At 36.9% G+C, this 25407-nt stretch overlaps 1 protein-coding gene across 4 annotated transcripts in view; it reads left to right on the forward strand.

The window, feature by feature from the left end:
• Positions 1-25407, forward strand: part of LOC113522579 (proton-coupled amino acid transporter-like protein CG1139) — a 43378-nt gene extending 17971 nt beyond the window's left edge. For 3 of the 4 annotated variants that reach the window (XM_052896618.1, XM_052896620.1, XM_052896619.1), the window contains exons 2-9: positions 5442-5521; positions 6769-6831; positions 7765-7915; positions 10420-10626; positions 13139-13408; positions 14551-14726; positions 18080-18261; positions 19189-25407. In XM_052896618.1, coding sequence (XP_052752578.1) covers positions 5442-5521; positions 6769-6831; positions 7765-7915; positions 10420-10626; positions 13139-13408; positions 14551-14726; positions 18080-18261; positions 19189-19463 — 1404 coding nt within the window. In that variant the 3' untranslated portion in view covers positions 19464-25407. Of the gene's footprint in view, positions 1-2871; positions 3046-5441; positions 5522-6768; positions 6832-7764; positions 7916-10419; positions 10627-13138; positions 13409-14550; positions 14727-18079; positions 18262-19188 lie in introns of those variants that run through there. The other variant, XM_052896621.1, reaches the window with a different exon arrangement.

Raw genomic sequence — 25407 nt, forward strand, 5'->3', positions numbered from 1 at the left:
ATGTGCACGTCCGAAAAACAGTACCCTTCTTTATTTGACGTTTGAGTTGTGTAAAGCAGCGGCGAACCGAATTGCACGGCCCAGTTTCACGCAAAAGATGAGATACGGCGTTTGTCTGGTGAGCTTTCACAACGATTACGACAATGACCGTGGGCGCTGACGGCACGACGCCAAAAATAACCGCTGCGTTGTAACGTAACAGTAACACACCTACCCGCCGTAGGACGGGGGAACGAGTTCTCAATCACGGGGACTAGCAGCCCCTTAATATACAAAAAACAAAATCGGTTTTTTTTTATGGATGAAAATGGAACGGTAACCCCGCCCGCGCTGTTGGTATACACCGACGAGACACCAGTGGAAGATGATAGGTGAGAATGAATGCAGGTCAATTGGCCCACCATCATGAATTCGACAAGAATTAACCACGATGATTTCTAAGGGGAACCGCGTGGAGGTCGACCTAAGAGAGTATATTGCTAGCAATGGGATTCTTAGTCTCCATTACTAAAAATCCCTTTCCCCCCAACAAAGTAGGTTAGGTCGTTGTTGTTTGCATTGATTTATTTATTTATTTATTTTTGAATTATTCTATTCAATATGGTAATAATAATGATGTATTATTGCAACAATTCAAATTTATAATAATGTTTATTTATTTTATATCACAACTTTCTTGAGTACAATGAAACATTTAAAATAATACCATAGATACATCAAAGTTGTAGAGAACTGGTGCCTGAACTGGGTATCCAAAGAACCCGTATCACAAGGCACCAGGACCCCTCCCTGGCGTGAAACATTTTATGATAATACATACAAACGGAGAACACAAAAGTTGTTAGCCGTAGCAGATACAATACAAACACATTAAAATACATATACACACATAGTTATATAATATTTAAAAGTTTAAATAACAATACGAGTAAATCGAGTATAGTTTAAGATAAATTAATATTTTATTTATTTTATTTTAATGCACAGTAAAACTATGTACATTTGGTGGACTTAACACCGGACGATGTTCTCTACCAGTCAACCATTGGGCAAACCGAGAAATAAGTAGGCGGTGCATCATTAATAATTATGATTATTGCCATACTTTAAAAGTGTACAAGTTTAATAGTTATGATTATCGAAATAGTATTTTTTGCCTTTACTCTTTTTACTTTAACTACACTTCATTTTACATAGTTAATTATGCGTTATCATTCGGGATGTTTTTTTCGGCTGAAACTTCGTGTCGTGCAGTATCGACTGTACATGATTAGCAAAACCTGTTACAGAGATGTGGCGTCAAGGACCTTTTTGGTATTTCATGGTCCCGCTTGTGGTATTTACTTATTGCTTACTACCAACCCGCCCTGGCTTTGCGCGGGGGCAATGTAGAAACGATGTAGTGTCAGTATGTAGTTATTTATAATATTACTATTGTATCCATTTAAATAGCTTTCCAAATTTCAGATAATATGCATATTTTTTTTAAAAAATGATTATATAAAGCTATCTGTATAATAAAGAATACCAATTTTTTTGTAGTTCTAATCAAGGGGAACAATTCCATTATACATTATTTTGTTATATTTTAGCATTTTCGATGAAATCTCTCAGTCGACTTGATTTCTTCCGACATCTTGTAATTATCGTCTAATTTTAACAAACTAATGCAAAACAATATTATACTGTACATATAAATTTTCCTCTTGAATTACTCTATCTTTTAATGAAGCATTATCAAAAGTAACTAAGTAAGTATGTAAGCTTAGATTCGCAACGGATTTGCGTATTTGAAAAGATATAAGCTTACAGACGGCGAGAAGCGACTATGTTTTTTATTAGGTAGAAATTTTATGCTTGCAGCGTGCATTGGGTTCTATAAGACCACGAATGCAACAACGAAATTGAATTTAGCAAAACTAAAGATGTTTGAAGAATAAATTATAATAAATGCTGCACTTTAGTAATAAAATTGCATCATCAGAGAAGTGGTGATTCTACTTTGTAAATTTTCCTTAACGCTCACAATAGTTCAGGTAATGTTTTTGAAAATTTGTAATTTGGAAGCTATAACGCGTGTTAAATAAACTAACCTGGATTCGAACCAAGAACCCTTAGTATTTATGAACACATGACGGTTGAAATAGGTCATTCCTATATGAATATATATTTGTTTAATAATAATAGCAATTCCTTATGCAAATATAGAACTTTTTGCAGCGCAGATTTTCATTGCTAATATGGACCCATTGTCTACAAGTGATGCAAAAATTAATAATTGTATTCCACAATAAAAAGAAACTTCAATTGAGAAAAGACCAGAAAATTTTGATTTAAAAACTAAACTACTAAACCTACTAATAAAATTTCTGTGAGTCCAATCTATATGCGTATCCTTTCAGATCTTTTTTAAGTCGGTAAAAAATATGCATACTGTTCAGAGTATCGGATTAGCTTCATGTGTCGTTTCCCGCAAACTCTATAGTTGTCTCTGCTCAAACTGATTTCCCAAATTAAAAAAAGCCAAGGTTCCTTGTGTTACATATACTAGTACATCTTCTAACGTCAATGAGAATGTACGTAGGTCTTTATGACCTAAGTAATCAGGCAGTAGATATTTAGATTACAAATACATTACGCGATTGAATCATGCATTCGAATTTCTCAAAAGATTTTAAACCCGATGCGTTCCGAAAAGAAAATATTGTGTTTACGTCACATGAGCATTATGGACGCCGAAATAGCTGGTACCCACGGACTATTTTTAAGTTAGTCTCGTTGTTGACATCCGAGTTGCAGAGGCGTGGGTGCTCGCTGGTATCAGGATGTGGCCCATCGAGGCATTAAACCGATTGAGATAGTTGCCATATGACGCCTCCGTTCGACGTGACTAGTGTACAGTATATACATCTAGGAATGAAATACAGTGTTACAGAAGATCATAGGTGAAATTAAAAATAAAAATCAAAGTAAACTTAATTCAAGTAGGTTTATAAGAAAGCTCTTTTAAAACGATTTTTTTTTATTCTACTGTAGTTTTGGCAGGTAAGTCGTTAGAATTATATGTCAATCGATTGGATATAGTCATTAAATATTTTCTCTCTATCAGGTGGGCCGGTAGCTTGTTTGCCATTCTATGTTACATCATTATCATTTCAGCAAATCTATCCACTGCTGGACATAGGCCTCCCCAATGGACTGTCATAAGGAACGATCCTGAGCTACCAGCATCCAGTGTCTCCTTTCAATGCATTTGTGGTCGTCACTCTATCTAGAGGGGGGTCACGTCGGAGTTGCATAAATATAACTTAATCTGAAGACAATACCCTGCCATAATCATGTCAGGGGATCGCTTTCTAGTTATAAGAGTTTTTAGTATATGTAAAGCTATTCAAATATACAAGTACAAAGCGAAAGTAGAAGAATTTGCTTGTTTGAACGGGCCAATATTAGAAACTATTAGTCGGATTTGAAATAATATTTTTTCATTTAATAACTTATTTCTCGAGGAAGTTTGAATATCCTGATACGATCATGGACGAAGCGGTGGGACACAGCTAATTTATTATACAAAAGAATAGTTTATGTGCTCTCGTAGTATAACACAAGTGATAATCATTTTTAAACGGTCCAAATATGAATTTAAACAATTCCGAACTTTTGGCTTGGATCGGATTTTAAGATCCTTGGATCACAGTCGAGCGTTGTCCGATTCTAGTGTCAGCTGTTGTGGGGTAATGTAAAGGTGGGAAGTGTCGAATCTGATGGGCACGGAACTTTTCTTGTAAAATGAGACTCGTTTTATTATAAAACTAAACGATGCTGGTAGAGACATATTTCAAGGTTTCCTCTCTCGTATAAGTATTATGTTTTGTTTCTCCAGTCAACTCGTGATTTCCTGAGGACAAAAGTAAACCTTAAATCTTAGTTTTCATAGTATATTATCGCCAAATCGTCGTCATCATATCAGCTGTTAAATGTCCACTGCTGGATATAAGCTTTCCCCATAAGGAGAATTTTTGCCAGTAGCTGCTACGCTTGCCAGGCGTGTTGGCAACTGTCATTAGGCTTTTAGTAATGTTTTAAAAGAGACACTGTTGCTCATCTGTCTACCATTAAGTTTTCTTAATTGCCTCTTATGACATCTACGGGAAAGAAATGAGTGGTCTATAGAATACTATACCGGGATCACATGGAGATATTGTCACCGTATGGATAATTTAATTATGTGGAGGTGGGGGAGGGAAAGGGATTGTTAGTAATGGAGAGGTTGGTCCCCATTGCTATCAATATACCCTATCAGGTCAACCTCCATGCGGTTCCCCCTGGAAACTATCGTGACTAATTTATCGTTGAATTCGTCACGATGGGCTAACTGACCTGCCTTTTCATCTTTACCTATTGCCTCTCACTGGTACCGCATCAGTGTATATCGATAGCGCAGGCGGGGTTACCATCCAATTTTCACCCATTAAAAAATAATTTATTACGTTCTATTAATATCATAAATGTGCAAGATTGTACAGTTTGGACGTGTCAGGTGTGTGTTATTCTATGACAAATGTTCTTTCTCAAGAAATGAGCTATCCAATGGCGGACTAAGCACGCAGAGGTTGACGGCAAATGAGGTCACCAGTTCAAGAAGTTGATTTAATTTTACAAGCTTTTTAATAAGTTCATATTTGTATAAGTGTTTATAAACATGAAACTTGCGAGATTTGAACTAAATTAACATTTAGTTAAAATCTTGCAAGTGAAGTTTAAATTAGACTGAAATAAAGTGTACATAGAATATGGGTAAGGAAAATGGAGGCGGTCAAAGGTTCCCCAAGAACAGAGATTCGGGGTGAGACGCCCATTCTGTTCTTCTGTTAGTTCACCAATGGAAATAAATGTAAGATGGATCTTTCAAGTTCAACTGATAGTTTCAGAGATTAGCGTGTTCAAAGAAGTTTTTTCCGCTTCAGTATATTAGTTCCTTATATTATTATTCATTATATTAGATCCTAGATTAACAGGTACCTTTTATCCATCTATAATCATACAATATATTCAAGGTTTTTTTTTTAATGGATGACAATGAAATGGTTACCCCGTCTGCGCTATCGGCATTCGCTAGCAGGGCACCAGTGAAAGATCATAAGTGAGAATGAAAACGCAGGTCAGTTAGCCCATCGTGATGAATACACTTGGAATTCAACATGATGGTTTCCAGGGGGATCACTTGGAGGTCGACCTGATAGGGTATATAGCTAGTAACGCGACTAGTAGTTCGTATTACTGAAAAGCCCTTCGATGTATGTATAATGTATTCGAGGTTAATAAATGGGAATTTTCTTTTATCTAATTTACGCGGCAAAATCTGTGAAGATAAATAGTTACGGCCAGTTCTTTATATTCGTATTTTAAATTTAGAAATTATAAATGATTTATTGTTACAGTTTGAAATGGAGGAGCGGGGCAAGTCCGAGACGGTGTGTCTACAGTCGGTGACGCAGCCGGACTCGCTAGAAGCAAACAAGTGAGCGAGCAAATATATATATATTTTTTTTATTAGCAGATAGACACGGGAGCTAACGAAATGGTGTCTTGATGGAAAGTGGCTACTGTCAGTTTCGATCACTTGGAACATATATATGCTTTTATTAATTGCGTATCTCAAATTTTGAATAGCGAGATTATTAGTAAAAATCATGTTACTTCACATAACTGTTGGTGTAAAATGAAAAAAAAAATACTATAATCACTGTTGGAATAGTCTAAACTATCATCATATCATCATTACCATCATATCTCGACCTTTAACCGTCCACTGCTGAAGATAAGCCTCTTCCTTGGAGGGTTTTGCCAGTGGTTACCACGTTTGGTAGGCGGATTTGCAACCGCAGTTAAGCTTTGGAGATGTTTTAAGAGGGACTATGCTGCCGATCCCTTAGTCGCCTCTTACGAAACTCTTGGGAAAGGAAGGGGTAGCCTATTCTATACTGGCAACACATGGCTAGTATCATCGTATCAGCCATTACTGTCCGCTGAACATAGACCTTTCCTATAAGGGGAGTATTGCTAATACTTGCCACGCTTGGCAGGCGGGTTGGCAACTGCAGTTAGGCTTTTAATAATGTTTTAAGAGGGACGCTGCTGCCCATCCCTCGGCCATTAAGTCAGGGCTATATTCGACTAATATCATTGCAGTGAATGTAATACTAAAGAAGCCTGCACTTTGCTGAGCATATTTGAGGGAGCAGAGGGAGACTTTGTACAAAAGTCGATTGCTTGGATACCTCTGTCCCATTCGTGTTTCAACCGTAAAGCAGTTGTGTTTGCATGGCTTTGTTTCGGTTTGAAGGGAGGGATATGGCGTGAATTTACAGGGTACAGAGGAATAACACCTGAGTCCTCAGGAATGGCAACGCATGGGGGGTATCATGGGAGAAACAGTAAACTCTGTTATGTCCATGGTACTTCTCATGTCTATAGGCGACGGTTACCACTTTCCATCAAGTGGACCGTCAGCTTGACTGCCATTCTAAGTTGTAAAAAAAAATTTGAATACAACGTAATTCGACACATAAACCTACCGCCGTTGTTTGGGTTAATGTGGTTTGTTAACAGTGTTTTCTATTACCGGAGTGTTAGTGGGTAGTTTTAATTTTTATGTATCATAAAATATTGGTGTAGGTAGCGTAGTACAGTAGTGCCTATAACTTTATATTTCTCTTTATAAGAAAGTTCAAAATGTACATTTTATAATGTCCAATTTGTTACCAGGGATGGCTCCAATAATGAAGATTACGATCCACATCTCTACCGACAAGTCACGGCACCTACAAAGTGAGTGTTTTTTTCTTTAATTTTTTTTTTATTAGAATTACAAAATTTTTATCAATAATTTAAGATTGTGTACATAAAAAAAATTGACTTCGATTGTGGCATAGCTAATTATTTTCATTGGAGTGGGTAACTGATATTAGTTTGTGAGAGGAATTACACAGTATGCACTGTATAGTTACTATACTGTACTATATAGTTCATCTCTAAAATATAGTAGTTCACCAGTTGGAAATTCATATTTGTAACTTATACGACATGACGATTTTTAAAGAGCACACTAGAAGAAAAAATATAGGGCAAAAGAGGAAAGGTAAGACCGAGAAATAACTACATTAGACAGATCAAGGAAACACTAGGTGTCATGTCGTATAAGGAGGTCAAAGATATGGCATGGGATAGAGGTAGCTGGAAGAGAATACATGAGTTGGTTGCACTGCAAGAGGAAACGCTTAAATCAAAAGAGAATATTCGTAATAAATTCTGTAATTTAGTACTAGTAGCTTTCAATGTTTGTAATTATATAAAGGACAAACATGATAGGTCTTACGAGTACATAGGTTTAAGGAAAAGAGACGGATTATAAAAACTATTGACATCAGAAAGGAAAAAAAATCTTGGGACACTTGATACGACACTACGAACTTATGAACATTATAATAGAAGGTAAGATAGAAGGAAGGAGGGGAAGGGGGAGACCAAGGCATAGTTACATCAGGTAGATCAAGGAAAAAGTTGATGTCGTCTCGTATCAAGTGGTGTAGAGACTCGTTGAAAATTGTTGTGAGTGGCAAGAGCTCCACCGACAAGAGCGCCGCTCTTAAATAGGAATGATAAAATAAATTAGACAAAAACAAGAAAGAATTATTATTAATATTATGTGTATTGATATCTCAATAGTTATGTTATAATTAATAATGAGGTATTTCTTTCCAGTAACTTGGAGACGTTGGTGCATCTGCTGAAGTGCAGTTTAGGCACAGGCATCCTGGCTATGCCACAGGCGTTCGCGAGGGCTGGCCTTGTCACTGCCATCATATCTACGGTGCTGGTGGGGGCCCTTGTCACCCACTGCCTACACGTACTCGTTAGTACCTATTTTAAATAATTAAAATTATCAGAAAACCCTTTATATTTTCTAAAACTATTAATGAGAAATTGATTTTGTTTGTTGTTACCTAATAGCGCCTTAACGGCTTAACCAATCACTATGAAATTTGACGTATACGTACTGTATGGGATGGAGAAGGATAGAGGCTATTTTTCTCTCTCTAGCTCAGTAAACATATTCCGGTCACGTGGATGAAGTCGCGACTAAAAGCTAGCATAACCAAATCAGTCCTCAAGTATTTCCTGTCTTATGAGATTCTAGGATTACAACCAAAGCACACAAACCGGAATCAGTCCAGACAAGTTCATTTCCTAAATCGACCCGACCAGTAATCATAGCCGGGACCTACTTTACGCACCACAGACAATGTCGCCGTGTAGATTCCGGCATAGAATGGACCGCCCCTTCCTTTTCCGTGGGTGTCGTAAAAGGGCGACTAAGGGAGCATATCATAGTGGGATAAGCAGTAGCATCCCTCTAAAAAACATATGTAAAAGCCTAACTGCGGTTGCCAACTCGCCTGCCAAGCGTGGTAGCTACTGGCAAAATGGGGAAGGCTTATGTTCAGCAGTGGACAGTTAACGGCTGAAGTAAATAAATAATAACATAGACAAGTAAAACAGTCGTAGTGTAAACTTGTACAAAACTTGATTGCTTGGGTACCTCTGTCCCATTCGTGTTTCAACCGTGAAGCAGTTGTGTTTGCATGACTGTGTTTCGGTTTGAAAGGTGGGATATGGCGTGAATTTACTGGGTACAGAGGAATAACACCTGAGTCCTCAGGAATGGCAACTCATGGGGGGTATCATGGGCGAAACAGTATAATCTGTTATGTTCATGGTACTGCTCATGTCTATAGGCGACGGTTACCACTTTCCATCAGATGGGCCGTCAGCTTGTTTGCCATTCTAAGTTGTATAAAAAAAAATCATGCTTGTCTCTTTTTAGGGTAGGTAGTAACAATAGTATGCCAGACGCCGATCCAAATAGGCCTCTTTCGCAATCACCACGTTACATTAATATTCATACAAGCTCGCCTGTTGCTTTTAACGGGGCCCTTTGAGTTGTTTATGAATAAATCAAACGCGACGCAAATTGTGATGTGACAGTTTGACGTAGGCAATTGTAAGGAATTACAATGTAGCGAGATAAAATGTTTCAATTGATCTCCTACGCTACAAATGCGGACGAGACTGGAAGTATTGAGTGTAGTTTGATTTGACCATTTATCAATAGTTAAATATATCATTATCATAGTCGTTAATTGTTTATTACTGAACAGATGAGGTCTCCCACCATAAAAAAGAGTTTGGCCAATATTTGCTACACTTGGCAGATAGGATATGGCATGAATTTACAGGGTACAGTGGAGTAACATCCGAGTCCTCAGGAATGGCAACGCATGAGGGGTATCATGGGCGAAACAGTATACTCTGTTGTGTCCATGGTACTGCTCGTGTGTATAGGCGACGGTTACCACTTTCTTGATAGTGGACCGTCAGCTTGTTTGCCATTCTAAGTTGTATAAAAAAAAGTTGGTATTTAGTGATGTTTTACGAGAGACGCAGCTGTCCACCCTTCGACCGTTAAGCCTCTTGCGACAATCAGGAAGGGAAGGGGGAATTAAACATATGTTTAGTGGTAATTAATTATACAACAATACAATGGAAATAATTTATTTAACATCTAGTTATTTCCTGCGAGTTTACTCGCGTACTCGCGTATGCGTATGCGTATGCTTGTTTGCCACCTCAGTGGTATTAAAAAAAAATTTAAAGTATTTATTTGCCCAACTATTAATATTGCATACCTAGTATTAATAATTCTATTGGCTTTATATCTAAATATAAAAATTGTAGAGAATAGATAATCGGCAGAGAATAGATAATCCCTACTTTTCCTGTGGGTGTCGAAAAAGGTGACTAAAGAAACAGCAGCTTTTTTTTTATGCAACTTAGAATGGCAAACAAGCTGACGGCCTACCTGATGGAAAGTGGTAACCGTTGGCTATAGACATGAGCAGTACCATGGACATAACAGAGTATACTGTTTCGCCCATGATACTCCCCATGCGTTGCCATTCCTGAGGACTCAGATGTTATTCCTCTGTACCCTGTAAATTCACTGTCATATCCCACCCTTCAAACCGGAACACAGCCATGCAAACACAACTGCTTCACGGTAGAAACACGAATGGGACAGAGGTACCCAAGCAATCGACTTTTGTACAAAGTCTCCCTCTGGTATAAGATAAAATGATCATTAAAAGAAAATAATACTTAAGTACTTTTTTCATTTAATTTTTTCACTTACCAGTTACTTAATGTCTTTATGTTAAAGTTACTTACAGAAGGCAATTATGTACTCTTAGATGTGTTCTTTATTCATAGATGAAAACTGTAATCACCATTAGCACTTCTGGGTTGAGCATGGTCATCCGGTCCTCTTGAATATGTCAAAAATGTAAATTATTTTCCCAGGTCCGGTCACAGTATGCGGCGTGCAAGATGCGCCGTGTTCCTCTTCTCACGTACCCCGAGTCAATGAGCGCCTCGTTGTCTGCTGGACCCTCGTCCCTCCGTGGACTAGGACGACCTTCAGCCATCACAGTTGACGTGTTTCTGGTCGTTTACCAGTTGGGCATTTGCTGTGTTTATATTGTGTTCATAGCAGACAATATTAAAAAGGTATGTTATATGTATGTGTATATTTTTCTACTAGTATAGTTTTTTTTAATGGATGATAATGGAATGGTAACCCCGCCTGCACTAACGATATACGCTGACGGGGCACCAGTGAGGAATGATAGGATAGGTGAAGATGAAAAGGCAGGTCAGTTAGCCCACCGTAATGAATACATTTGGAATTCAGCACGATGGTTTCCAGAGAGAACCAATGTGGAGGGTATATTGCTAGCAATGATGGGAAACTTTGTACAAAAGTCGATTGCTTGGGTACCTCTGTCCCATTCGTGTTTCAACCGAGAAGCAGTTGTGTTTGCATGGCTGCGTTTCGGTTTGAAGGGTGGGATATGGCGTGAGTTTACTGGGTACAGAGGAATAACACCTGAGTCCTCAGGAATGGCAACGCATGGGGGGTATCATGTGCGAAACAGCATACTCTGTTATCGTGATGCATACACCAGGAATTCAACACGATGCTTTCCAGAAGGGGGCACGTGGATCCCGCAGTTAATGGGCCACTATTGAACAAAGGCCTTCCGCTATTGGGGGTTTTACACGCTTGGCAGGTGAATTAGCAACCGCAGTTAGGCTTTGAAGATGTTTTAAGAGAGACGCTGCTGCCCATCCCTCGCCTTCCTTAATCGCCTCTTACGACACCCACGGGAAAGGAAGGGGTGGCCTATTCTAAGCCGGGACCACACGACGGGAATCGAACTCGGATCATTGAAAAGACAAAGACAGTGTGTTAAATTGCTATACCACCAAGGTTATAAAACTGTCTGTAGTTATTTGATTTATTGGCTGTTATTCTACCATTAAATTTTAATATGAATGAAATGTTAAATAGCTCGAGTGGTCGTATCTATTCTGGTTTCATTCTAATTGAGAGGAGCGTGGCGTGTTTAAATATCGATATGTCAATATTAATCACTTTGTCATCGCCTCTGAACGGGTGACGCAATTTTACGTTGTGTCTAAACGATTGTGACACATGGGGAGATTTGTCGTTTACTTGGGTACCAATCGAGTCTCAGGCATATTTCTACTGCCTCTCGCCATCTGTAGAGTTTATTTTATCTTTATTTGAGTATATTTTTAATTTAAATTTATGAACGATAACTCATTTAGGAGCGGGAGCACCTAAGGGTACAGAGGAATAACACCTGAGTCCTCAGGAATGGCAACGCATATGTGGTAACATGGGCGAAACAGTATACTCTGTAATGTAATTTGACAGTTAGCTGACAAAATGTTGACCCATTTTATATTTGAGACTCGATGCTCTGTCTTTATAATCTAAGTTAATTATATATATTATATATTTAATTATAACATTAACATATAGATTTTTCCTGGTGAGTCGAAGTGAAGATCGTATATTACTTTGACCCCAACTGAGAATAAAGAAGATAAGTTGAGATGTTAATAGTCATAAAATCATATAGAGAACAAAATAATATTGGAAAGCAATCAATATTTTGTTCTTTTGATGGCAGAGCAAATTGAGTAGTGACCATTTTGTGTTACGATGGCAAAGCATTAAACTGAGTAGTGACCATTTTGTGTGTTACTATGGCACACGCACGAAAGGAAAATTTTTGTTATTTTTTTTATATATATTCTTTTCTCAAACATGCTTGGAAATGTGAGCATTATTTGGACAATCTTTTTCGAGATAAATCAAAATTGCCGTACTGGCTAGATGCATGCGGGCAGCGGCCAACAAAAGTTGTATGAAAATCCATATCTGTCGTGTTTTGCGGCCAGATAAATTACTATGTAAACTCATATCTATCCTGTAATTTAAAAATGGAATGACCTTTTACTTCGAAACATGGCTACCAAGGAGGTAACTAATAAAAGGTTTTATTTAAATTTCGAACTGCCTTGCAAATAGAAAGCTGTTTATTGAAAAAAAAAACAAATGAACATTATGGCGCGTGAACAATTATTATTGTCTGTTATTCGTCATTGAACTTAAAAAGTAAAATTATGTTTTTGATTTCCGCGCATTGTTTGAGAAACGTACTATACAAGCCTTGGCCACAACTAGGCATTGATGGACTTACGTATATGTGCCTCGGCTACGCCTCGGCCCACATTTGCATGTTCGTCCATCAATGCCTCAGTTGTTGGCCGCTGCAGTAATGTACTATTTTATCTGTATAGGTATTATTTTTGTTGTGTATGTCTATCTATATATGTTATTATTTATGTACTGTAAGTCTACATCATGGCATCACTAGGCCACCCTTTTATCTTATGGGTGTCGTAAGAACCGACTAAGGGAGGGCGAGAGATGGAGAGGGGGGCAGTAGCGTCCCTCTTAAAACACCTCTAAAGCCCTGACTGCGGTTGTAAATCCGCCTACAAAGCGTGGTAACCACTGGCAAAACCTCCTGAGGGGGAGGCTTCTGTTCAGCAGTGGACAGTTAAAGGCTGATGCTGATGAATATCTTCTTAGTACTTTCCACAGATGTAATAAGACTAATCAAGTTTTTGTTCCTTGTTACAGATTGTAGATCCACATTACGTTATGAGCATCGAAATCCACATGGTGATAATACTAATACCACTGCTGGCGTTCAACCTCATACCCAGTTTGAAGTTACTGGCTCCGTTCTCAGCCCTGGCCAACGTGCTGACCTTCATAGGGCTGGGCATTGTGGTGTACTATTTGCTGTCTGGAAAGAAATCTAACGAACCCTTGGACTTGTGGGGCTCGCCTGCCACTTTCCCGCTCTTTTTTGGAACCATCCTCTTTGCACTGACAGCTGTTGGCGTGGTGAGTGAATAATAATGTGCATTATTATAGCTTATGCATTGCGATATTATACTATTGTGTAATTGTTTTAATGCGTCTGCTATGCGAATGTGCAATACAGTATACTTGCAATACAGCAAATTGTGTCTAAGGTAGATATTTTTACATCTTTTCTGATTGTTTTTTTATTGTTCCTATGTTTTTTTTTTACGTAATGCGTACAAAACTTGGTCTATACGATTGTGCATTGGCGAATTATTTTCCATGTTGCTAATTTTTTTTTTTTAAGAAGCAATTTTATCAATTGCAGTTACTTTCTAATTTAACTCGACACCTTAAAGTCTTTAGCGCAGTACCGCAGACATCACAGTGTATTGTGTGTTAATCATAGCTCATGTTGTAAGGTAATAGTTACTATTTGCCAATGAGTGTACCGACAGTTTCCAAGTTTGATGAAAGATTACATTGTTTGTGATTTAAAATATCTTTAGGTATATTAAGTTTATCAATAGAATGCCTCTAGTATAATAATCGTTTGCTTGGATATCTTTGTTCTACCCGTATTTCTGCCGTGAAGCGACAGTGATTGATTTTTGATTTAGTATAAAGTTTGAAATACTTATATCAAGCCATTACCTGTCCTTTGCGAAACATATGCCTTTTCCTCTATTGGGGGGTTTATGCTAATAATGGCTTTGCCTGGCAGTCGTATTGACAAGCGCAATTAGTTTCAGTGATGTTTTAAGAGAGACGCTGATGCCTATCCTTTGACTATTAAGTTCCCTTCGTCGTCGCCTCTTATGACACCCACGGGAAAGAAAAGTGTGGCCTATATATATGTAGGCATAACAGCGTAGTTTTTTAGAAATAACAATGTTTGAAGGATACCATCAAAGCGTAGGCATTCTGTGAATGTTCTGCTGTTTATCTTTAGGCGATGGTTACCATTTTCCATCAGGTGGGTCGTCAGATCGTATGCCATTGTAACACAGGGTGTTCGATGATGTCTGTGGTATTGTTCATGTCTATAGGTGATGGTTACCACTTTCTATCAGGTGGGCCGTCAGCTTGTTTACCATTGTAAGTTGCATAAAAACTGGCTTGGCGATTAGAATAAGATATGTGGCCTAGAAAGTGATATTAAATTTGCGATGATATTTTAGGTAATAGCATTAGAGAACAATATGAAGACTCCAAAAGCATTCGGCAGTCCTTGCGGGGTGCTGAACACAGGGATGAGCATCATAGTGGTGTTGTATGTGGCGGTGGGCGCGCTAGGATACGTATACTGCGTGTCAGAGTGTAGCGACTCGGTCACACTTGATCTTCCACAAGGCCCGTAAGTATTAGTGGAAACGTTTATTATGTAGCCTAATATCAGCCTTTGCCAAAATGGGCGATAACGCCCCCTTGTGGGCGCTGCAGGCCTAAAGGGGGGCGGTAAGGGACTTAAAAAAAATGGGGGCGCTGTGTGGAGGCTTGGGGGTGATTTGTAATTTGAAGTAACAAACAACAACAGGGTCTTCTCTTTGCCCGCCAGATGAGGTGTGGGCGGGTGATGTAGGGGCCTCGGGGCGTTACTCCGGTTTCTACTCCGGAGGCGACTACCTCCGGGTCGCTGGGTTTGCAGCCGGCCTACACTGTTGGTCTGTGTATGCCGGCGTGGTGTCTAAATTTGAAGTAATAGTGGTTTTTAAGTAGGTGAAAAAATGGGGGCGCTAAAAAATAATTTATTCTCAAAGTGGGCAGTAGACAAAATAAGTTTGGGAACCCCTGACCTAGATAGATAGATAGATAGAGTCTTTATTACCAACAATAATAATTACAGGTAAAAAAAAAAAACAATAATAAAAAGAAAACAATTCATTTTGCTGGTTGCTGGAGCCGACTGAGCTGTTGCTATGTATGCACACCTCTAGCGAGATGTACCTATATTATAGCGCTGATTTTCAGATGGCCCCTTAACTCTACTGTATAGTAAATAATAGTACCTTAATAACTGAACTTTGCTCGGTATTTTTTTGGTAAATCGTGTTTTTCGGAAATTATATTTAGATATTTCTTAGTGTTGCTCAACAATGCCATCTATTGTCAAATAGCTATCGCGGAAAACAGTATTGCACTATTTATACAAATATGAAAGTTTTTTTTTTATTTGATGAAAATGGTATGGTAACCCCGCCTGCGCTAACGGGATACACTGGCGGAGCACCAGTGAAGGGTGATAGGTGAGAATGAAAACAGGCCAGTTAGCCCATCATGATGAATTCATCTGGAATTAACCATGATAGATTTCAAAGGGAACCGCGAGGAGGTCGACCTGGTTGGGTATATTGCTAGCAATGGGATTCTTAGTCTCCATTACTAACAATCCCTTTCCCCCCTATGAAAGTATATTTGTTATGTTATCTTTAGGTATTTTAATGATACAATTGATGGGTACGAAATTTGGCATAGGTACACTTAGTATCTTGGTTAGAGAAGGATATAAGTTAAATTTATTTCAGAAAATCAAAATGCCCCAGTTATGCAGACAAAGCCAAGGGTATAAACTAGTAATATTATAAAATTAAGTTCATAACTTACGAGTATATCATACAAATAAGAATGCAGTTTAAAATATAATTAGATGTATATCTAGATTAACTACCTCTTCTATTTAAATATTTATAGTTTATGGTTACAAAGATATAGCATTATGATGTACATATATAATAAATAACTTTTTTTTTATACAACTTAGAATGGCAAACAAGCTGACTGCCCACCTGATGGAAAGTGGTAACCGTCGCCTATGAACATGAGCAGTACCGTGGACATAACAGAGTATACTGTTTCGCCCACGATACCCCCCATGCGTTGCCATTCCTGAGGACTCAGGTGTTATTCCTCTGTATCCAGTAAATTCACGCCATATCCCACCCTTTAAACGGAAATACAGCCATGCAAACACAACTGCTTCACAGTTGAAACACGAATGGGACAGAGGTACCCAAGCAATCGACTTTTGTACAAAGTCTCCCTCTGATTATTATATATAGTCCGTAAACTATATTATTAATTACATATACCACTTCTAATCAAGTTAATGCTATAGTTTGTAATATTTTTTTATTACTGAAGTAATTTATTTATTTATACGTACGTGGTGTCTACTCATGTGAGTGCCGTTTAAATGCGTTCTCTGTACAGTAATAATACAATGTCCCTTTGTCCGCGGTCATTGTGAGCCTGGCTATCGCTCCGTGCCCTCTCATACATCGCATACCATCGGTAATTACCGTAGGATAGTTGTAAATAAACGACAGTACGTCCGAGCGAAGTCCGAGCACCGACCATGAGCCCTACTTATTACGGCTATTTGCCTTTTAATTCTCTGACCTATTTCCTATTAACTTTAATAAACGTAATACTCCTATGTAACAGTCATCTGCATATGGAATTTTGAATTTTGTCCCGTACTCCGTACAGTTGTAGTATGTTATGGTCATTTTACCACAGAAAGATTGCATACAAATTGCATGGGAACGTCTGTTCACCCGTATTTATGGTATTATGAAGCACTTCATTTTAACTTGTTGCTTTCGTAAAACTGGCTTAGTATTTTAATTTAATTTATATTTGTAAATCACCGTGTCCTGGTAATCTCATATGGACTCCCGCGATACAGGTTCTCCTAGTGCGGGGTCCAATGTACTCGCTGTTGTAAATTTTTTGTATTTAATAAATAAATAAATAAAAAAAAAATCTTGTATTTCGTTTTGATAGATGGGTTCGACATATCATAATAGCAGCCTTTAACTGTCGACTTCTGAACATAGGCCTCTTCCCACTGGTGGGATTTTCTAGTAGTTGTCACGTTTGGCAAGCGAATTGGCAATCGCAGTTAGGTTTTGATGATTTTCCAAAGTGGATTATTGCAGTGAAATTATAGGGCATGGAGTGGTATAACACTATTATCATATTAGCCTTTAACTGTCCACTGTTGGATATAAGCCTCCCCCTTGGGTTTGACAGTAGTTGCCACGTTTGGCAAGCGGATTGACAACCGCAGTTAGGCTTCGAAGATGTTTTAAGAGGGACGCTGTTGCCGATTCCTCGTTCTCCCTTAATCGCCTCTTACGACACCCATGGGAAAGGCAGGGGTGGTCTATTCTATGCCCGCACATGGGAGCATACGGCAATAACTACTAACATAACATGGCATAATACTATAATCATCAGCAAAGGCCATGAGCATCACAGTGTATGCGATGTATATGTGTTCTTTTCTAAATTGGCTCGAATCTTGTTCTTAGTTGTGTTCCCAGATGTATGTTGCTTGGTGCCTTATAACGCAGGACATCCTAGCTTGAGGACCAGTCGATTCGTGTAACTGCAAGACTTTTTTATATACAACTTAGTATGGCAAACAATTTGAAGGCCCACGTGATGGAAAGTGGTAACCGTCGCCTTTAGACATGAGTAGTATTATGGACATAACAAAGTATACTGTTTCTGAGGACTCAGGTGTTATTCCTTTGTACCCTGTAAATTCACTGCCATATCCCACCCTATAAACTGAAACACAGCCATGCAAACACAACTGTTTCACAGTTGAAACACGAATGGGACAGAGGTACCAAACCAAAGGACTTTTGTGTAAAGTTTCCCTCTGGTAAAAACTTATTAATATTGTTATTAATGTTGCAGGCTAGCGACCAGCGTGATTTCAATGTTCGCGATCGCCATCTTCATCAGCTACGGGCTGCACTGCTACGTACCCGTGGAAGTGGTGTGGCGAGGGTACCTGCTACCGTGGCTGCAGCGCTCAGGGTCTCAGAGGCTGCGACTCTGGGAGTACGCACTCAGGATCTCACTTTGTCTTATCACTTGTAAGTTTTTCACATCGTGAAATGGCCTTTCAGTGATACGTCCCCTTCATACCCTTTCGGATCCTTCATATTTACCCAGGAAAACTATTAAACGAGCTGGAGAGTAGAACGTTTTCTTTACGCTTGATCTTATTCCTGGATCGTGTTGTCTCTGTTGTCGCTCAGGATTGTATGGTCCCATGTGGCGCTATTATAAAAATAAACCTTCAATCTACTTATAATACAGAGCATAAGCAGAGCTTGTACTTTTTTTAATGGGTGATGATGGAATCGTAACCCCGCCTGCGCTATCGGTATACATCGGCAGGGCACCAGTGAGTGATGATAGGTGAAGATGAAAAGACAGGTCAGTAAGCCCATCGAGATGTTGGAATTTACCACGATGAGTCGATGTCGATCGTAGAGGTCGATCTGGTTGCGTATATTGCTAGTAATAATAACTATGGGTGCTGTGTAATTGGTAGAAATCGGTGAATATATCATAAGCCGAAGCTATATCTTCTATATAGGCCCAATGCTCGATCTTAAAATAAAAGGCCCCAAGACAATTTAAGATTTTTGCTTTTTCGAAGTCAATTATGGCTTGTACTCTACCAAAAAGTTCTTTTGCGCTACCTTAAACTTGGGCCTAGCTACGGTCCTGATTTATTTTGCAAGATGAAATTTGTATGAGAAAAATGTAAACGAAATCTCCTACTAAAAGTAAATAGCAAAATCGTTTAATAACAACATACTGGATGCTGTGACTCAAAATAACAAAAAGGTCAATGATGAGTCAGTTCCAGACTGGAGTAGGTAGCCACATGCGTACCACGTGACTGCCATATAAGAAAGTACTTTATATGACAAAATTCGTTTTTCAAAACCAATCTTCTGCTGAGAACATTACCAGACATTAGCCTAATTGTTACATAATTATGTTTCCAGTTGTGTTGGCCATCGCCATTCCACGGTTGGGGCTGTTCATCTCCCTCTTCGGTGCACTGTGCCTGTCCGCGCTGGGCATCTGTTTCCCAGCCATCATGGAGATCTGCGTTTCCTTCCCGGACAAGTTCGGGCCAGGCCGCATACGACTCATTAAGGACGTGCTGCTATTCCTGATCGGCATTGTGGGCCTCGTTGCTGGCACCTACACGGCCTTGCTTAGTATAATAAGATCGTTCCAACCGCAACCCACGGAAGCCCAACCTCTACACGCCTAGACTGTTAGTGCAGCCAGTGGGACGGTATCGCCACGGTATGGATACTGAAGCACGCTCTAATACGACGCATTAAGGTTTACTTTTATATAAGCTATTGTTAATATCAGTATCGCTCTGATACCTATATATTGGGTTTTTCTGATGAACACTGATGGCGGGGAAAAGGTTAACACTCACTTTGATTTCGCCTATATAAGTCTATGTTCATTTCGATTGGATTCTTTATTTGTATTAACCAATATTTAATATATCTATTATTGTAACTGCAATATATATATATATATATTGCTATATATTATTTGATCCTATTTTATATTATTTTATTGTTACAAGTATCGTTGCTATGAAAACGACATATCGTCGTTCTTGTGTTTCAAAATGTGGTGATTTTCTCATTCGTGTTTCTACAGTGAAGCAGTTGTGTTTGCATGGCTGTGTTTCGGTTTGAAGGGTGGGATATGGCGTGAATTTACTGGGTACAGAGGAATAACACCTGAGTCCTCAGGAATGGCGACGCATGGGGGGTATCATGGGCGAAACAATATACTCTATTATGTCTATGGTACTGCTCATGTCTATAGGCGACGGTTACCACTTTTCATCAAGTGGGCTGTCAGCTTATTTGCCATTCTAAGTTGTATAAAAAAAAAAGAATTTAAGATAACCGATCGATAACTGTTACATTATCAGATCAAGTTTCGGGGAGTTATTGTTTAACTCATTTAAGATATTTACCAGCTGATATTCAAATGTAATGATGATAGTTCGAATAGCAGATACACTCACATTGTTGTATATGAAATATTATTAATTAAAAAAGATTTTAATCACTTCATTTTTCATAAAATGAATATCAACCGCCATTATGGTACGTACAAAAATTTGTTAGAAAAAAGGTGAGTTAAATTTGGTAATATAATAATATTGTAATTATTAATTGTCTGTACATGGGGTATTTTTAGGAAGAAATAGGTCATAATAAGACTAACAGAAGCCAAAACAAAGTAAAAATACACTGCACGTAATTGGATGCAATATTCACTGTTTCATTCCTAAAGGTCTACCTTAAACAACTTAGTCTTGAGTCTACTATTGAATCTAATATCAATATTAATCCAATCAATTGCCAATGACAATTTTATACTACACTCGTGTAACTACAGTTCGGAATTAAGTTAAAATTGGGATCGGTTTACAATGGTTCGCATTGGCAAGTTGCACTAATATGCATCTATAAGAACAATATGTAACTATTATGTCGCTAGTGTTGCAATTCAAGATGGTGAAACGTCTCAATTTCAATATCGATTTATTGGAATTCATTTCAGGAGTAACTCACATGATCTGTTTTCTCTTGATACGCCCTCTACAAGTAGACAATATAGTTGATTTTCGCCTAAGAAATAACGGGTAAAGAGCTGGCAAAAAATATACTTAGAACAAATACGTGAGCGTTAAGAGTATTTTCGAATATAGAACAAGTTCTCAATCTGAGGAAGGCAAGTGCTTTTTTTACACTATTAGCATTTTTTTTTTAATTTAGAATTTTATTTTTCTGATAAGGCTTTCATTGTTGCGACGGAGATCAAACCATGTTAGAGATCCTTGGACATTCAGAGTTCGAGACGCTTTTAAAATATTAAAAGAAAAAATTTAATCGTCAACTTGTAATTTACTTGTTTCATTATTAATTAATATAGGGTTACCTCTTAGAAAATAATTATGAGTAGAATTTTTTTTAAATTGTATAAAAAAATTAAGTTGGTTTTTCTGCGTAAATGTGGTATAAAGTTAGGGGGCTTGGCCTCACCCTTATGTACCTTTAAGGAAAAGGTGGAATCGAGTGAATCGGCTTGTTAATAATTGCTTGATTTATATGTAGTTCTGTTCTTCCGCTAAACATAACATCTGTCGGGTTATCGGACGTCAATATCAGTTTTCAAAGAATAAATAATTTTGACCTGTTACAATTCTTTGTTATTATAATAGAATACAGCACGTAGATTTACCATAACATTTACTATAAGATTTAATATATACGTAGAAAATGGTAGACAGAATATTAGAAAGATTATCTTACTGCCTAGCCTAGTATATACGGTGTAATTGTAAATGGTACATGGGCCATCGACTTTTTCGTGGTCTATTAAAAATACAAAAGATAAATTTGGAGTGTCTTTAAAATTCTAACCTAATCCAACTTAGATAAGTGCTTTAGTAAGTCTTCGTATTGTTACCAGATTAATTACAATATATGTAATTAGTGTTTTTCCAATATCGTGCTGTCCCAAAATTGATAAAAATAGAAGACATTTCATGCTACAGTTGTATCTATTGATTGAGCGATCGATTGAGATTGAGCGCGAATCACCGAGATTGATGATGACACGCCTTAATTCTAACACTAGTGTTTAAAACGAACCTTTTTACCTATTGACAATTATAGTTTTTATGTAGAAAAATACAAAAATAATAATAAATACACTCTTGCACCACTGACCCATTTCTATTTACTCCCCTATAACCAAAGGTTGTCTGTAAGATATTGCCTTAGCGATAACACCGCCTTTTCTACCTTTATACGTATTTTAATCTGTATTTCATGTAATTCACCTGAATTGTTCAATATTATTATAGTATATTTTTATGTTTCTTGTGTAATAAAGAGTTAAAGAAACAAAATACAATGTTGTGTTAACAAATACAATGTAGGTAATTGAATAAATGGAAAAAATATAAACCTACAAATATAGGTTCTCTGTCTAATAAATTCAAATGGTGTGGTTTTATTGAAGAGAGAAAGAATGAAAATTGAAAGATATGGAACAATAATGAACAAAATATTTGAACTTACGATACTAAAGCGTGACTCAACAGTGACTCTAAACGCAGAAAGGACTCTATCCTTAATTTATGGGAATAAATTTAGTAGTGGATTTACACATTTGTCACTCCTCATCTTCTACAAATCGATATCCTATTTTACAATTATATTGATTATATATAATATTATTTTATCTGTGAAATTGTAACTTTATGATAAAACAATATTGACTTCAAATTTGCAAGCCTTTCAAATCTGTCGCCTTGGACACCAGCTTGCTAAGGCTGCTAGTAAATCAACCACTGTTCAAATCATTCGTCCATGAAAATTTCCAATATTTACTTTATGGAAAATCCTTTAAAGAGATACGAATGAATTCGTTTTGAAACTAAACACGTTGCATGCAGGTACACTGTATATTGTTTCATCTTGTAGTGGCAACTGGAGCACACGTGATCAAAGCCGCGGATTGGCCGCGGGAAGAAATTAGTATAAATAATGGAACAGGCGTTTGTTGCTTGTTCTTGTAATTAGATTAAGGCCTTAATAGGTGCGCTCTAATGACGTAATTATAATCTAAAAAAATAATGTATATTTTATGAGAGTACGCGACAACTTGCTCACTATGACGGGAACTATTAAAAAAACGAATTAAATATACGCGAACGGGGATCATAAAATAATATTACTGTCTTCAAGTTAAATTGAGAAATCATTGTCGGAACGTATTTATTAGGCTTACATTGTAGTTTAGAATAGTGTTTAGAAAAACAGTATTGTTGTAGTTATTATATTTTAAATTGTAATTTTACTGCAATTTTAATATACATTTGTTAAAAAGTATATATATATATTCGAAATGAGGGTAGTTGTACCATATCATGCGTTATCCAGTTTTTTGAGACTGACTGTCTGTCTAGATAATTTACAGTTGTTTGGTGTAGGTATAACTATCTTATTTCACATCATTCTACAGCAATAACTACCTCTCTATTGTCAATCTTAGGTCAACATCTAGATAGGTCGGCTCTCTACGAACGCCTCGCCGAAAACAGCCATATTTTTATTGTCATGCGAGTGAATTTTTATGACAGATCATACGTAAAATTACGTGATTCATCATTGTAAGCATTGAGTAGAGATATCGAAATATTGTTTATTACTGGCAACACCTAAAAATGGCGCGCTTTATTTTGTCAAAAAAAAAAACAAGCGACGCAACAGTAGGCTGTCCTTTATTTGAACAATTTTGGACACTTTTTGGACGTTCTATCTAGAAGTATGTGTATGATCTATGTTGTCAATATAGGTGAACGCTTTCAGAGCTGCAAACCGGTCGCAATTTGTGCGTGCAGTTTCTTAAGAAGTCGTAATCTGTAACGGTCTTACTACAAAAAGTTTAAAATCATATTTAGATAGATGTTAAATACATATTTGGAAGTCTTGATACAAAAGGGCGTTTGATATCTTATTGTGTTATTATAAACACGAATAAAAGGTAAATTAAAAGAAATGTCGAAAACAAAATTTGTTGAATAAAACAATTTTTTTTTAACAATCTTTAATCATTTATAATTTTGTTTAATTAGATAGTGTTTTAAATTTATTTTTGTAGTAAGACCGCAAACGTTTTTAAAGGAACTACTGGTTAGTACTAAGAAAGCAATCCTGCAAATTTATAATTTGAATTCGAAAATGTCTTATCAACAGAGGGTGGCAACAATGCTATATGTATTTGTATGTACTCATACATACGTACCAAAACTATTTTAAATACCGAATTCTTGTAACAATATAAACTATAATTATTATGTATTCACATAAAACTGTAAGGAAAATTTAATTCATAGAAAGTAAATATTAGCACAAGTGCACAATTTTAATTTCAGAAGATGGCAACCCGTTTTAAAAAACGCTTTGTACCTACTCGTATGTATACATATATTGTAGAGGCAATGAGGAATGGTTATTATTGTTTTATATGGTTATATTTTTTTTTATATATCATCATCATCTTCCTACCCTCATCCCAACCATTTGGGGTTGGCGTAATATGATTTTGTCCATATTACAAAAAGATTTGGTTTTTTAGTTTTACAACCGGCCACCTGCCTGACGTCAACCCTCTTTGGGAATCTTTTTTATATATAATATAATAATTTCATTTTAATGTGTTTACTATAAAATTATTAATATATTTAACATCCCTGACGATTACATGACAATTCGGTACACATGGCTGGTAGATTTATTTACAAGAGGAATTGTACTGTTTGTAATCTGTTTTAATAAAATGTAATGAAAAATATATATGTTTTGTTAAAATTTTCATAGCAATATTGTCTAAATGCCTATAGGAATATTTAAATAAATAATTTACAAATTCCAACTTTAATACAGTCACAATCTTTATACAGTTCATACTAGACTGTAGAAAGGGAATGCCAGGTACTATTTTAAACTGACTTCAAAAAGAGAGGTCCTCAATTCGATGATATTTTTTTAAGTTTATTACTTCATAACTTCGTCAGTTGGGAAATTCTTTTTTTTTTATCTAACATAGAATTTTAATCAAACTCGATGTTTTTTATTAAACAAAATTTTTGTATTATCGTTTTTTTATATGTATTCTTTTATTTCTTTTTTCTTGCGTATGCAAATAAATTATATATCTATCAAAATCTTAAATTGTAAAATTAATCTGTATTTTTTATGTTATTTTGGACTAATTTTGAATTTATGTACTTCATCTACACCTTAGCCATCTAGTAAAATACTATATGTTTATTTATTTATTTCAATTGTGATACATAGGTAACAATGGATGGTAAAACATGAGAAGTCCTCTATGATCAACCCCATCTATCGAGGTATACCAGTTTGCAATTATATGAAACTTAATGACTTGAACTTCATATTACAGATGGCGTCGTAGTCGCCCTCTTTTGACATTATTCGAATACTGGACTTGCAGGTTTACACACTTGCCAATACTGCACTTTATTTGTGTAAATAGTTGTTCAATATTATTGTATTGTAATGTTTAATTATATTTGTTGTCATTGTTGATTTGTACGATTTTGACATATTTTGTTCTTTAAATACACTTTATATGGCTTA

Source organism: Galleria mellonella, unplaced genomic scaffold (genome assembly GCF_026898425.1).
Source record: "Galleria mellonella isolate WM207_F2 unplaced genomic scaffold, CSIRO_AGI_GalMel_v1 utg33, whole genome shotgun sequence".
Taxonomy (NCBI): domain Eukaryota; kingdom Metazoa; phylum Arthropoda; class Insecta; order Lepidoptera; family Pyralidae; genus Galleria; species Galleria mellonella.